The 16753-nt window shown below is 42.5% G+C and overlaps 1 protein-coding gene across 9 annotated transcripts; it reads right to left on the bottom strand.

Moving 5' to 3' along the window:
- Nucleotides 1-1076: 1076 nt before the first annotated feature.
- chst6 (carbohydrate sulfotransferase 6) lies at nucleotides 1077-15461 on the bottom strand. 9 transcript variants are annotated; one of them, XM_085914879.1, is made up of 4 exons: nucleotides 15032-15424; nucleotides 11394-11474; nucleotides 6898-9281; nucleotides 1077-5943 (listed from the first exon to the last, which is right to left on the bottom strand). In XM_085914879.1, the coding sequence occupies exons 3-4, from the start codon at nucleotides 6900-6902 to the stop codon at nucleotides 4707-4709; spliced, it is 1242 nt and encodes a 413-aa protein (XP_085771005.1). In that variant the 5' UTR covers nucleotides 6903-9281; nucleotides 11394-11474; nucleotides 15032-15424; the 3' UTR covers nucleotides 1077-4706. The 9 variants fall into 9 exon arrangements, with proteins under 9 accessions (XP_085771005.1, XP_085771002.1, XP_085771004.1 ...); XM_085914876.1 differs by lacking the exons at nucleotides 6898-9281; nucleotides 11394-11474 and adding an exon at nucleotides 9888-10041; XM_085914878.1 differs by lacking the exon at nucleotides 11394-11474.
- Between the last annotated feature and the right edge of the window lie 1292 nt (nucleotides 15462-16753).

Genomic DNA, 16753 nt, shown 5'->3' with positions numbered 1-16753 from the left:
TTTATAGTCCAGAAAATACGGTAGTTGCATATAAGTTATCCCATATTTACTCAATGTTTGTTTAAGCAACTGCATACCAGTTATCTCACATTTACTTAATGTGTGTTGAAGTGTTTAAGGCTAGTTACTCGTTATTGTTGTGTGTTGTTAGTTTACCAAGAAGATAAACTTAGCAAAGGTTTAGTTGCATTGTTCCACAGGAAAGCGGCATTCAATATGCTTCGAGTTATCTGATCACAGTCGAGGACGAGTCAGCCAAACCATGGAGAAGACAGCCGGTTGAGGAAACAGGACATAACTTGTAGCCCTTAAAAGTTGTCAACTCAGTCAACTGTAATAAATAGGTCAGCAATACCGTATTTTTCGGACTAAAAGTCGCTCCGGAATAAAGGTCGCATTAGCCAGAAAATGCACAATAACGTGAAAAAACCCCCCATATAAGTCGCTCCGGAGTATAGGTCGCATTTTGGGGAAGATTTTTTCGACAAAATCCAACACCAAGAACAGACATGAACGAGCAACAACAGGCCAAATGATAGGTATGCTAACGTGACATGAACACAAACGAAGAGCTGAGAACGGGCCTGACGTAACAGAGTTATTCTAATAACACGTTTATAAAACCATCTGTGTCACTCCAATTCATTAAAATCCATCGAGTCCTTTATGTAAACAATGCCGCGTATGCGCCCCATATGCGCCGCTGACGTCGGACTCGTAAGTTGCATTTCTAATTATTCCACACACCCATATAACGATATATAAAGTATATTTCAAATAACTGTCATATTACAACATTATCAAACTGTCTGTCACTCCAAATCATTAAATCCATCGATCAAATTCCTCGTCCTTTGTCATCAACGCCGCGCGTGCGCCGACATCAGCCTCGTTGTTATTCCACAGATCTAGTATATAACTATATTGTAGCATTAACAAAGTACAAGCAAAGACGTGGGTTTGGTAAACTGCTATTTATTTAACAAAACAAGTGTTCAACGAGGCAACAACTACTGAACTGTAACACTAAAAACATATACAAGTTGCTACACGAAATAAAATGTATCAAATAACTATAACATAAATAGTTCACCGCCACACGGCCCCAAGCACCGGGGTGGACTTTCATCCCTGGAGGTGGCATTTCCAGGCACGGAGGTGGAAGAGAGCTCCATAGAATAGGAGCGGGCGTGTGTAAAAGCCATGTCTGAGCCCCATCCACCGTCTCTGGACAGCCACCCGGCCAAGCGCTGGCCCTCGACTTTCATCCACGGAGGTGAAAGAGAGCTGCGTGGAGTAGGACCGGGCGTGCATAAAAGCCATGTATGAGCCCCATCCACCGTCCCCGGACACCCACCCGGCCGAGCGCTGGCCCCCGACTTCCATCTACGGAGGTAAAAGAGAGCTCCGTAGAGTAGGACCGGGCGTGCGTAAAACCCATGTCCGAGCCTCATCCACCGTCCCCGGACAGCCACCCGGCCGAGCGCCGGCCCCCGACTTCCATCTACGGAGGTAAAAGAGAGCTCCGTAGAGTAGGACCGAGCGTGCGTAAAAGCCATGTCCGAGCCCCATCCACTGTCCCCGGACAGCCATCCGACCGAGCGCCGGCCCCCGACTTCCATCCACGGAGGTGAAAGAGAGCTCCGTCGAGTAGGACCGGGCGTGCGTAAAAGCCATAATAGTTAAGTAGTAATAGTTAAAACTAATTTTAATCACAGGCTTCATCTGAGGGACACTCCAACACTATACTTCTCAGAGAGACATCAACAGTACCGTAATTTTCGGACTATAAGCTGCTACTTTTTGCTCAAGTTTTGAACCCTGCGGCTTGTCGTCCGGTGCGGCGTATCTAAGAATTTTTTATCATTGTTGTGCTGACTCGATCATTTATACACTCGTAAAAAGGCTGTGGACCACTGTTGTGCGGCACCGCTTTGCTGGGCGGAGGGATATGTGACACGGTCACTGAGGAGAAGAGTGGTGTGTATCGCATGTCCATCTGCCAAGCAAATAGTGCCATATAATTCACACAAAGAAGAGACAGAATGAGATCAAGACGGACATTACTGAAGAAAGGAAGCTTTTATACACAAACCCTCATTTTGGGGGACAAAAGAAATGCATTTGATGCCGCTTTTAAGTTAAAGGCAGTCAATTTGGCTCTTAACATGCAGGTTTCTTCGGTCACTAGGGGGCACTGGGCTGTTGTTGATGACATCTTGTTGCGTCACCCTTGACTTTATTCATTTCCTGGTCATGTCTACTCTGGAGCTCTATGTGTAGCTCGCTAGTGTTAGGGTTTATAAACTATCTTGATCGTATGATTATGTTGGGATGTAGACTAGAATGATGAACTTTGTTTGAACCTTTTACCTTTCCTTGACCCTGAAAAGTTTAACCATTCAGTTGTTGAGACTTTCCAAATGGTGTGGAAACATCCTTGTTTAGATGGTCATCTAAAATGCTCCACTAGGTTTTATTTCCACGACCTCGTAAAACAATAAACTGGGACCCTCTGCACTGATTAGCCAGTTGCTGAGGTGACCACCAAACATGCCAGATGTTACCCCCACCTTGGCCACTCTCACCCCCACCCTTTCTTCTCTCAATAAATACTCTCTTGCATGAATCCAACGGCAGACTTTGTTCGAACATTGCTGTACCTACAGTAACGGACAGGCTCTCCACTTGCAAGTGCTTAAAGGGCATACTGTCTCCCGTGTGGTTCTTGCAAAATAAGTGAGAGTCAGAACATCTCTAACAGCTAGTTTAATGTAACTTAGCGCTTTGTGAGTGAATAAAATGAGCATGAACAGACCCTCGTCATGGAAAATGCTAGAAGAAATGCATAAAAGCAACAATAAAAGAGATTGAGAGTGTGTGGCGACGTATCAAATATTCCAATCGACACTGAGGAGGAAGACTTTGATGGTTTCAGTGCACAGGAGGAAGATGAAGACGGCTCTCAGTGACTTTTACTGGTATTTTTTTTTCACCAGCAGTGTTAGTACTGTGCTACCGTGTTGCTGCCGCGTCTCAGTGACCTTTACCGGTATGTTTTTTATCCAGCCCTATTAGTGCTGTGTTACTTCCGTGTTACTGCGATATTACTGCCGCGTCACAGGTAATGTTTGGAAAGAAATGTTAAAGTATGTTATTAAAACTTTAAAAAGGCTTTTTGTGTAGCGTTTTTCTTTGTTAATAACCCGCGTGCACATGCGGCTTTTAGTACGGTACGGCTTATTTATGGGGAAAAACTACATTTTCCTCAAACTTTTGCTGGTGCTTCTTATCATCAGGTCTATCTTATTGTCCAGAAATTATGGTAACTAGTTAAAGGGATATGCTGAAACAGAGATTGTCCTTTTGGAATTGAAAAATGATTTGCATTAACCAATAAAAATCCTTTTGTTTCACATATCTATCAAAATTCAAATCGAGAGAGCTTTTGTGTAACTCTGAATATTAGGAAATTATCTTTTAGAAATATTTTTTTTAAAAACAAAGTAATGTATTTTCCCCAGCATAGGGTGCTTTGGGTTAAAAGGCGCAGACTCAATTTCGGGAGCTTTGTTGTACTTCAGCCACACATAGGATAGGTCGCATGCATGCCATGAGTTATGAGTCACAGGAGCAAGGCAGTCACTTCCGTTGAACTTTATTCTACTATTTAATCATGTACTGTATTGTACTCACATTGTTAATCAACATTGATATGCAAATGCATCAAAATTATCATCTTCTGTATCCAAATTAAACAGTTGGGCAAGTTCGCTATTAATCATGCCAAGTTCCCTCTCGTCATTCTATCATCGTAGTCACGTTGCTCTTCTGCAATGATCCTGGCTTTCCAGAAAGCTCTAATTGTGCGTCGTAAGCATGTCTGTCTATGCAATTTTAGAGGGTTCTAATGCTATTTGCTTTACACAAACGATAATATTTATTTGTCTATGGTGGAGGAGTTATGTACTCTACATGTTACGTACAGTCCTCTGATTGTTTTTTTGCTCCGAGCTACGTAAAACAGAATGTCCTCTGATTGATTCATCGGGTCTACATATTACACCTGTATATTACGTCTCTTTGTGGCGGAAGCCACACAAAACCACTTCAAAGATTTGCACAAACGATAGTGTTCATTTATCAATGGTGGTGCAGGGATTGTACTTTACGTGTTACGTATAGTCCTCTGACTGTTTTTTGCCCCGATCTACGTAAAACGTAATGTGCTCTGAGTGGTTCATTGGGTCTACATATTACACCTGCATATTACGTCTGTGCCGGAAGCCAGACAAAACAACTTTACAGATTTGCACAAACGATAATGTTTATTTCTTAATGGCGGCGCAGATACATACTTCTACGTGTTACTGTATATTACGTTCATTAAAAGACGCGCCTTCATTTTTTGAGAAAATTAAAGGCTTTTAACCAAGCTTTATGGTGCAGAAAATACAGTACAGTAGAAAACTGCAGTTAATCAGTATTTATGATACTGCTGCAAATCATGGAAAAATAGGAATTGACAATAGTCCTTACAGTATTCAGAGACAACCTGTGACCATGTCACAATTTTCGTAAACTATTGTTTTGCCCATAGATGTCAAAACAGTGTTTCATGACTTAATACAACTTATGAAAACTGCATGGAACAAGTCGAAACCTCAGTCGAGATAAATGTTGTTTACTAAGCACCATTTTAATTGTTACTGGAGTGCACTGTTTTTTTGCGCTAACCAGCTGAACTGGTATGGTTCACGTGGTACCAACAAATCAATATCAAGTCTCTTCTGTTCTTTATCACTGATAACGGTTGTGTAGCCAAGCAGTGACATGGCCCTCTTACACACTTCCTGGATGCGTTTGACCTTATTGTGTGGCAGCGTGGTGCGCCAAGCCTGGGAAACATCAGCAGCGTTTCTTGAAGTAATTTCAAAAGCCTCTTTTAAGGAACCTTTGCCTTTTCCATGAGTCAGCTTATAAATCCATTCCTCTAACTGATTTGTCATGTCCAGATCTACAAAGTCATACATGGCACTTATTTCCTCAAGTGGATTACGGGCTACATCCTCATATCGAACCAATTTGTACCGGCCTTTTAGAAATGGTGGGGGCTTCTGTAGGGCCCTTTCATTAATGCGCACATGGCTCCGGCAGATCTCCTGTATGACTTGGTATTGTATTTCAGCTGCAGGCATGCTTTTGTGCTCCAACACAACAGCATTATCACCAACAAAAGCTTTTGCAGACTGTTCTCTTGACCGCACCACGGCCCGGGGATCCCGAACCAGGTGAATAATGCGAAGGTCAAGGCTAGGATCCTCAAAGAGGGGGTAGAGAGATTCCAGTTCAAATATTCGCACCGATTTTATGACCACATGACTGTAAGAAACACAGGCCTCCTGCACACGTTGTAGGCCCACCTCACCACAAGTTTGAAAGCATTGAGTTTGATTGCTGAAATAGCCACGTTGTGTGAGAGAACAAGCCGGTGGTGAGCACAATGCTCGACTGTGACTCCACATGAACAAAGAGGACATGTTGTGATGCTCTGGTAAGTAGGCATCAGTCACGGAGAAATCACAATGGAACACACTACGCATGAAATCCCTTACAGCCATTCGTAGTGTCTGTGCACCAGAGTTCCTGAGTTTGGTCCAAACATGCCAGGCAGGCTCCATGAGGTAGAAAACAGATGGATGTTGACTGAACACCTGACCAACAAAGGATGATCCTGATCGCCATGATGACAGTAGCACAACATGGATTTTCCTATTGGAAGGGATGCAGTCGCAAGGGTTTAGCCTGATGTACCAATTGAAGAAGAAGACCACAGCCGCTCCATGCAAGATCAACAGGAAAACCATAGTGCTGAGGTTCACTCTGGAACGGAGCATGATTGATTGAGGATTGATATCTTGAGCTTGATGTTGATGCTTATCCCTGCAAAATAAGCAGGAAATGACAGATTTGAGATAAGGGACTGACAAAAAAAAAACCCCATACAGACCAAACATATGCACGCATATATATATATATATATATATATATATATATATATATATATACACATACACACACATATATATACACACATGTAGAGCGATCCCTCATTTATTGCTAATAATGGGTTCCAAAAAAAGTGAAAATCCATGATGTCGAGTCAATATTTTTACCATATTCACACAAGACTTTTATAATTGCATTTTTGTAATAATTAATATAATAGTAATAATTGTATTGTATTTATATAATATATTTAAAAAGTTCTTATAATAACAGATCCAAAAACATATTTGCAGTGTTGTACTTTGTTATAAAAGTTATAATAAGATACTTCTGAAAACATATCTACAGTATTGTACTGTACTTTGTTATAAAAAGTTATAATAATAAAGGAGAACTAAAATCATATTTTCAGTATGTATACTTTAGCTACATCTATAAAATGTGCATAGTGCTGGTATGGTAACTTGTCACCCCTAGAGGTCCCTGTTTAACCAAGGTTAACAACAGAACGTCACCTCTCTCTCTCTCTCTCTCTCTCTCTCTCTCTCTCTCTCTCTCTCTCTCTCTCTCTCTCTCTCTCTCTCTCTCTCTCTCTCTCTCTCTCTCTCTCTCTCTCTCTCTCTCTCTCTCTCTCTCTCTCTCTCTCTCTCTCTCTCTCTCTCTCTCTCTCTCTCTCTCTCTCTCTCTCTCTCTCTCTCTCTCTCTCTCTCTCTCTCTCTCTCTCTCTCTCTCTCTCTCTCTCTCTCTCTCTCTCTCTCTCTCTCTCTCTCTCTCTCTCTCTCTCTCTCTCTCTCTCTCTCTCTCTCTCTCTCTCTCTCTCTCTCTCTCTCTCTCTCTCTCACTCACTCACTCACACACGAAGAAGAGTGGAGTAATTGATCAACATGCCTCATATGGGATGATCATCGGTTGTTTCCGTTGTGTGTGACGCACGACCTGTTTTTGCAACTCACTCACTCACTCACTCACTCACTCACACACACACACACACGAAGAAGAGTGGAGTAATTGATCAACATGCCTCATATGGGATGATCATCGGTTGTTTCCGTTGTGTGTGACGCACGACCAGTTTTTGCAACAATTGTCGCCGGTGTCCACACCATGAGCATACTTGTGAGCGAGAATCTTATCTCCCGTTGCAAATGATCGGTGGTTTCCATTTACATGTCCTTCTATTTGAGCTGTTGACGGCGAAGAATGTTTCTCATCTTTTGAGGTCTTAAGAGATCAAGTTGCGTGCAGAATGTTAATTTAAACAAATGAAGCAGGAGACACCCATGTTGTGCCATGAGGTGTGTTTCTTTTATGACAATAGAAAAGCACTTTTTTCACAATTTCAGGAGGTGATGATTTCGTTGTGCGCTTGGTGAGGACTGAGTGTTCATTTCCTGTAGCCAGTCGGTGGCACTTCCACTACGATGAACAATAAGTTTGTATATGACTTCAGTCCTGGACACTATCAAATTTGCAAAATTTTGACAAGAAATAATCATGTAGGTAATGTTCCTGGACCTACCGATATCAAAGCTAGACCAACATTTAAAGTAAATTCAAAATGGCCAACCGCTGGATAGTTTTAGCGTATGGCTGCAAATCAGCTATTTTGTAGGTCTTGATTTATTACAGAAACCACCATATTTGTTTCGAGCTAAGTAAAACGTACAACCAGGGCTGCTTTTTAGGAAGAATTTTCGCCAGAGTCAAAGAGCCATTTTTTAAAAGCCGCACAATTAACTAATAAAGTATTGATGATTTTGCAAAGCCTGATGTTAGTTTTAAAGGTTTCAGGGTTTTCTTGCATGCATAGATTTAGTATTTTCTTGGAGAACTCTGCATTGCCACAGCAACAGCACTGGCAAAACCTCACTCACTCAAACTTTGTGTTTTAGCATCATGAAGGCCTCAACACTTCAGAGAAAATTTGAAGTACATCTGGTTAACCCTGCCAGAACAGCAGAGCGGCTTTAAAAGTTACTTTGTTCTTATTGTCGTAATATTTATAGGGCTAGTCTAAAACGGTAAACAAAGTCATGTTGATTCATATGGATTTTAATCACAGTCACTTTCAATAGTTTATTATTTACACTGTCTAAAAACTTTTTTAAAACTCACTTTTATTAAAAAAAAAAACACAATTTAAAAAAATGTATATTTATTTTTATTCAATTATTCGACTCTCCATACATATACAGAAATAGGACTTTATTGATATCGCACTTTCACATCGTCTTTCGTTGTATTATAACAAATTTTAATATAGACGCTGGTTTAACACTTAACAGATTCCTGGTGTTGGTGTGCCTTGACATTTTTCCAATGTAAAGCTGTGCCGTGGATGAAAAAAGGTTGGGAAACTGCTTTATGGAGGAAAAAAATAATAAAAATAATAATTTCTATAAAAACATTATGGCCCTCGCAGCGGTCGCAGCTTGGGCCTTAATGAAAAATAATTTCCACAAAAATATGGACCTCGAAGTGGTCGGTGCTCGGGCTTCAAAAAGAAAAATTTCTACAAAACAATAGGAACCTTATAGCGGTTGCTACTCGGGCTCTAATAATAACTCCTACAAAAACAAAAGGGACCTCCCAGTGATCACTGCTGGTGCCCGAATTGGTTATATTTCGAATACTATAACTCAATATATAGGATGATTGAACATTATTGAAAGCGGGCACTCATTCCCACAAGATTACGAATGATGATCTCAAAACTCTATACAGTGGCTTTGTAGATTATGTGTGGGCAAATATTTAACTGAGGTGTTGCAATGAGTGTTTGTTTAATGCAGGAAATCCTTCTCTGATGACTTTTCACGAATAGGTGTGTCAATCTGTTTACTCAAGGCAAGCTCTCCATGGATCGCCACCTTGCCGTGGTGGAGAGCCTTGCGTGTTCCAATGAACCTAAGAGCGATGCCGTCTGGAGCCTCGGCTCCTGGTAGGTTCAACCATGGCATTAAGGTCGAAGGGGATGTTCCAGACAAAGTGCAATCCAAAGACCTCAACGGTGGGAGTGGTGGAGGATGACACTGAGTCACAACGGCACTGAAGGCGGATGAAGGCTGCAACAGCGGGTGGTCTCCAGTAGTCATGGACTCCATGACATTGGCCCCTCTCTGCCAAGAACCATGTGGTGGCTGCAGGCGCATCAGTCTCCCCACGCTGAGGCGTCCTTCTGAAGTGAACCTATTCCATTTTACATCCTGGACAACAATCTCGTGGCGATCAGGAAGTGGTAACGGGGGCAGGACAGTGAGGTCTGGCACAACCTGGCACACAGGCGGTGGGTGTAAGATTCAGTCGTTAAGCTCTTGGACTGAGGCAGAAGAGCTTCTCGGCAGCTGCACCCATGACTGAGCAGCCCTATTCAGGATCCACTCTGCTCACCCCAGTAGGGAGGGGGTTAGAAAAAGTACCCTAAACATAGCCTGCCTCACAAAATCCTGTCTGAAATACTGCATCCAGAGGGATCACCACCACGCGGTCAGAAACAAAAACATGTACACATTGGAGCCTGGAACGTGCGGACCCTAATGGACAACCAACCCAGCGATAGACCTGAAAGGTGAACTGCCATCATCTCCAGAGAGCTAAGGAAGTTCCAGATTGACATCGCAGCAGTCTCCGAGACCCGACTGGCAGATGAAGGAGGAAAAAGGTGGATATACTTTCTTTTGGAAAGGAAAGCCTGCAAGGCTGATGGGCCCGATGGAATTCCAGCAGAGGTCTTGAAGAAAGGCGGACCTGATCTTCTCAAGCAGATCCATGCCCTGCTTCTCAAGATATGGGAAGAAGAGGAAATCCCTGCGCAGCTCAGGGATGCCTTAAACGTCTCCATATACAAGAAAAGAGACAAGGCAGACTGCGGGAATTACCTTGGCATTTCTCTTCTCTCCACCATAGGGAAAGCCCTCGCTCGGGTTCTGTCCAACAGACTCACCTCCCCTGTCAGAAAGCATCCTTCCTGAGTCTCAGGGTGGATTTCGCCCAAGCAGAGGCACCACAGACATGGTTTTCATTGCCCAACACCTGCAAGAAAAATGCCAGGAACAAAATCAACCACTATACATGGCCTTTATAGACCTCACCAAAGCCTTCGATTCAGTTAACCGTCAGGCCCTTTGGATGGTTCTGTCCAAAATTGGCTGCCCAGACAAATACATCAGAGTACTGAGACTACTGCATGATAACATGTCAGCCACAGTGCTCAGCGGCAGTGGAGACGAGACAAAATCCTTCAGGGTTGACACAGGCGTCAAACAGGGATGCGTCATCGCTCCAACACTATTTTTCATCTTTATCACTGCTATCCTCCACCCCACAAGGAAGCATCTGCCCCATGGAGTCAAAATCATGTACAGAACAGACGGTCAACTTCTCAACATCAACCGATTCAGGGCTAAAGGTCAAACCACCACCATATCCATCATGGAGCTGCAATATGCGGACGGCAATGCCCTTGGAGCCCTTTCGGAAGACCGACAGAGTATTATGTCTGCCTTCGCGAAGACATACAAACAGCTTGGTCTAGCCATTTATATAAAAAAGATCCAAATCCTCCACCAAAAACTACCAAACTGCAGTTCGCCTGTCCGCCCCCCAAACATCTCTATTGATAACATCCGACTGGAAAAGGTGGACCACTTCCCTTATCTCGGCAGTCTCCTGTCATCTAAAGCCACCATTGATGATGAAATTAACTATCGCCTCAGCTGTGCCAGTGGGGCTTTCTCAAGGCTAAGGAAGCAAGTCTTCGAGAATCGTGACCTCTAAGCAAAGACCAAAATTCTGGTCTACAAAGTTGCGGTCCTCCCCACCCTTCTGTATGGGTCAGAGAGCTGGACCACGTACAGCAGGCACTTAAGGGCACTGGAGACCTACCATCAGAGAGATGCCCACGGAAAATCCTAAGGATCGGCTGGGAGGACCGACACCAACATCAGCGTCCTGGAGGAGGCTGGCTTGCCTACCACCACTGCCACCATTGCCCAAAACAAACTCAGATGGATTGGCCATGTAATCCGCATGCCTGACTCTCGCCTCCCAAAACAAGTCCTTTATTCCCAGCTTGCTGAAGAAAGCGGGCCCCAGGAGGTCAGAAGAAGAGGTGTAAGGACAACATAAAAGCAAACCTGAAGAAGTGCTACATAAACCTTAAAACTTGGGAAGACAAGGCCACAGACTGGACAACATGGAGAAACCTTGTCCGTGACAGTGCCACTCAATATAACGTTGACCTCCACCATGCTGCTCAAGACAAATGCAGACGCAGAAAGGAGAGAGCCTCCACCAAGCAGGCCCAACCCAAACCCACCACCATTACATTCCCCTGTTCACACTGCACCAGAGTTATCGGGTCCAGAATCGACCTCTTCACCCACCAGAAGACCCACAAGGGCCAGGAAGGTGGACCGTCATACTCAACTACGAGTGACCGCCGATGAATCAAGGCAAAGAGATAGCTAGAAGCATGGGCACAAATGGCGAAGGGGGGTGGGGTTGTAAATCTTACTATTTACATTGTAAATATAAACATACAATTTGGCACATTAGACCATATAGTAATTTTAAATAAGCACATTTCATTGTGTGATTAAATCTCCCATTTCTAACGACATACATAGGGCAGTAAAATTGAAAACATAACATCCCTTTACCCATAACAAGACCCGTTGTATGAGCCATTTTTGTCCTTTTGCATTATTTCTGCATTGATGTAATAGAGGGACTGTACTGGGAAGAAAATAAAACCCACAGTGAATCTGAACATGGGAGGGGTTGAGAAGAAGCGAACAGTTTTTGACTGTGTCAAAGCCTTGGAGCTAAATGTGATTGGTAAGGAATATATACATGGATATTTTGGTTACCTTTATGTTACGAGTTATTTGCTGTGTTGATCGCTTGATTACATAAACCTGCAAGTATGGTTTTTACTTTCATTAACTGTGAGTGTTTTAAAAAATAAAATAAAATCCCAGCCGATTTGGAGCATTTTCACAATTATTTACGTGTATGCCTGAGTCGGCGATGGCTTGTGATGCGGACTTTGTTGTCTGTCGCGTACTCACAGCTACCTCCTCTAAATTCACTCCATCGTTTTGCTGTACTGCACTCACAACAAGCAATAGTTTGTTCAATTGTAAGCTACTTGAAAGCCAATTGCTTCCGTTTCACCAAAACTCCAATTGCCACTCACGAACTGTATGCCCGAGCCGGCGGTGGCTTTTGAAGCGGACTTCCGTGATTGTCGCATACTCACAATCATCTCCTCTAAATTCGCTCCTTCATTTTGCTGTACCGCAATCACGAAGAGCGATAGTTTGCTCAATTATAAGCTACTCGAAAGCCGATTGCTTCCGTTTTGGCATTACTCTCACTCTCTGACTTCTTCCTCCATGACTCTATAACAACATTCTCCATTGTTCTCATGTAGGCTTGGCTTCCAGTTTACGTCACCTCTCTATGAGCCAGCAAGCGAAACTGCTATCAAGTGGTCAGAGTTAGCCACGACATTGCGCAATGCTGGGGTGTCAAACTTATTTTGGTCGCGGGCCGCACTATAGTCATAGTTTGCCTCAAAGGGCCATTACAATTGTCTACCCAAAAAAATGTATGAAAGTCTCATACGGTATATAGGTCACACAACAAACCGATGAATAACTACTTTTCAAAACAGAGACTAATGAAAACTTTTCAAATACCGTATTTTTCGGACTACAAGTCGCTCCGGAATATAGGTCGCATTAGCCATAAAATGCACAATAACGTGAAGAAAAACATACAAGTCGCTCCGGAGTATAAGGGGAAATTTATTCAACAAAATCCAACACCAAGAACAGACATGAACGATGCTAATGTGACAAACACAAACAAAGAGCTGAGAACAGAACTGACGTAACATTAAGAGTTATTCAAATAAGTATTACATAAATAACACGTTTATAAAACTATCTGTGTCACTCCAATTAAGTAAATCCATCGATCGTCCTTTATGTCAACAATGCCAGCCGAGTGCGCGCCGCTGACGGCGGTTGCACTTCAAAATATTCCACAGGCCCATATAACGAAATATAATTTATATATCAAATAACTATTATATAAGCAATAATATCAAACCATCTGTGTCACTCCAAATCATTAAATCCATTGATCGTCCTTAATGTCAACAATGCCGGCCGGGTGCAGTGGGTAGCACGTCCGCCTCACAGTTAGGAGGGTGCGGGTTCGATTCCACCTCCGGCCCTCCCTGTGCGGAGTTTGCATGTTCTCCCCGAGCTCGCGTGGGTTTTCTCCGGGTACTCCGGTTACCTCCCACATCCCAAAAACATGCTTGGTAGGCCGATTGAAGACTCTAAATTGTCCCTAGGTATGAGTGCGAGTGCGGATGGTTGTTCGTCTCTGTGTGCCCTGCAATTGGCTGGCAACCGGTTCAGGGTGTCCCCCTCCTACTGCCCGATGACAGCTGGGATAGGCTCCAGCACGCCCGCGACCCCCTTTGTTAATGCTACAATATAGTTATATGCTAGATCTGTGGAATAACGACGAGGCTGACGTCAGGGCGCACTTTGTTGACAAAAGACGAGGAATTTGATCGATGGATTTAATGATTTGGAGTGACAGATAATATTGTTGCCTTATGATAGTTATTTGAAATATACTTTATATATCGTTATATGGGTCTGTGGAATAATTAGACATGCAAATCACGAGTCCGACGGCGTGCGTACGCGGCAGTGTTTACACGATCAATGATCGATGTATTTTATGATTTGGAGTGACAGATGGTTTGGTAATATTGTTGCTATATGATAGTTATTTGAAATATACTTTATATATCGTTATATGGGTCTGTGGAATAATTAGACATGCAAATCACGAGTCCGACGGCGCACGTACGCGGCATTGTTTACACGATCGATGATCGATGTATTTTATGATTTGGAGTGACACAGATAGTTTGATAAATGTGTTATTTATGTAATAATCATTTGAATAACTCTGAATGTTACGTTAGGCCCGTTCTCAGCCTCCCGTTTGTTTATATCACGTTAGCATATCATATTGTTTAGCCTGTTGTTGCTGGTTCGTGTCTCAAAGTCAAAAAAGTCAAAGTCAAAGTCCGCTTTATTGTCAATTTCTTCACATGCCAGGCACACAAAGAGATCGAAATTACGTTTCCCACCGTCCCACGGTGACTAGACAGTACACAACACTCACATCAAATAGCACAAAGAGTAAAAACGAACAGACAAGAGCAACAAATAAGTAATAAGCAAATAACCCAAATAATAAACAATAAATAAATAAATAAATAGACAAATAAGAGCAGTTGGATTTTGACAAATAAATTTGCCCCAAAAGTGCGACTTATACTCCGAAGCGACTTATATATGTTTTTTTTCACGTTATTGTGCATTTTATGGGTGGTGCGACTTGTACTCCGGAGCGACTAATAGTCCGAAAATTACGGTATATATATATATATATATATATATATATATATATACCGACGAGGAGTCCGTCCACGTTACATTTCATTTCTGTATTAGCTTATATATATATATATATATATATATATATATATATATATATACATAAGTACATATATATATATACACACATATACACACACACACACACACACATACATACACACACACACGTACACACACACACACACACACACACACACAATACAAGTTCGTTTTAAAAAATTCTGAACTGACACCTGAAAAATATTTAGGACAAAAATATAAGTAATATGAGCTTGAGATGAGCTCTCACGTTTGTCTCACGAGCCATCGATGAGCAAGCAAAATTTTCTTTTGGGCCGCTAACTGCCCCCCTCTCTCAAAAAAAAGCATTGACCTCAATGTCTTCGTATTGCTTCGGTCCCGTGGAAGCTACTTCGACAAATACGAGCCATCCGAGTGAAGTGAAAAGAAATGATTCCGCAGGAAAAACTTACCGTGTGGTTGCTCCAGTTTTTGTTTTAATAATTCACGCAGTTTAAGCTTACCTCGAGGGTTGTAGGGTACTGCACAGTTTTGAGAGAGAGCCGATGCACTTTCCTCTCCCGAGAACTCGCGATTCGATTCGCCACACTGCTCGCTGCTCCTATTCTTTTTCCTCTTGCAGCTGCTCGCCGACCTCGTATGTGTGCAAAGGGAAGTTTGAGGCGTGGCCAGAGACTGCTGGCCGGCCACCAATGGGCTGGGTAGGGGTTTGAGTCACAGGGAAGGTTGTTGGCGGATGGACTCTTGAGAGTTACGGTATCGTGTGATACCAATGGTAGAGCTAGACTTCTATCCTCAACAAAAACTTGAAAGCACATTATGTTTACGTTGAAAGAAGTTTGTGCAAAATAAATTTGTAATGGAGCATTGCCAGTTCTACATTTCAATCCGTAACAGCCTAAGGCAGTTTGTCATTTTGACTTTGTTTTGAAGTTTGGCACCATTTTTGTTGGTTGATCTTAACATGTTTAACATGAAAAGTTATTGAAAGCATTTCATTATATCGCACGCGGTTGCCATGGCAATGCGCTGTTCACAAAGAAAAATGATGCTATCCCGGTTGAAAACCCATGAAATTTTGCACATATATTAGAGACCTAACATTTTTGTGAGACTCTAAAAAGCATTGTTAGGGCCCTATCAGCGACAGTTTCATGGTCCTTATTTAATTATTAGGGCGCAAGCAGCAACCGCTGCGCGGTCCCAATTGTTTTTGGAGAAAATCTTTATTTTTCTAATGATCTCATTTATGGCACCAAGGTGTAGGGGTCGCAAACCCGCAGCTCCGGAGCCGCATGCGGCTCTTTACCACTCCCTAGCGGCTTCCTAGAGTTTTTGCAAAAATGCGTGAAAATGGAAAAATAAGGGGTTTTTGTTGTTATTGTTTTTTAATATGGTTTTTAGATGGTTATCATGACACAAGAATTCTTATGCTTTACAAATGTATGTAGTTGTAACTATATTAAAAATATCGAATTTAAGAATGACGCGTAATAGCAAAATTGCGTCATAGCCTGCGACACAGCACAGGAGTTGTAAATAAACAGGTGTGTGAGTGAAGGGCCATGGATTCAAAAGTCAAAAAGAGAAAGATTGCTGATGATAATAGAGCCTTTAAGAAAGAATGGACTAAACCTTTTGCTTTCATTGCCAATGCAAAGCATTGCCTGCATGTTTGATTAGCAATGAGAAGTTGTCGAATAACAAAGAGGAATTTGGAGCGACATTTTCAGCTAAAGCATGCTAAATTTGCTGCCGATCACCCTGTTGGAACTGAGAGGAAAGGTGTAATTTGAAGAACGAAAAAACGGTTTCAATAAGTGAATTGCATCTCTAAACTCTACTACTTCTGCAAGTTTTGTTGCAGCCCGGGAGATAATAAAGCGTAGGAAAACCATTCACCGGTGGTGAGTTCATGACGGATTCATTCATTAAAATATCAAAGTGCCTATTTTCAGACTTCAAAAACAAAACCGAGATCATTTAGAAAACTAAAGACATGCCTCTCCGCACAAACAATATCACCGATCAGCAGATCAAGGACATCAATTCAGCTCCAGCTTTCTCAACTGCCTGTGATGGATGAGTCGTGTGACGTGACCGATATCGAACAACAGCTCTGCTATGCAGGTACGTGAACTCTAATGGGCCGCAAGAAGAAATGATCAAATTCATCCATCCATCCATTTTCTGAACCGCGTTGTCCCCACGGGGGTCACGGGCGA

The sequence above is a fragment of the Syngnathus leptorhynchus genome, chromosome 6, assembly GCF_054491065.1.
Source record: "Syngnathus leptorhynchus isolate UIUO chromosome 6, UIUO_Slep, whole genome shotgun sequence".
In the NCBI taxonomy this organism is placed as follows: Eukaryota; Metazoa; Chordata; class Actinopteri; order Syngnathiformes; family Syngnathidae; genus Syngnathus; species Syngnathus leptorhynchus.
Note: the sequence above shows the minus strand (reverse complement) of the source record. Positions and strands in the feature narration are given on the sequence as shown.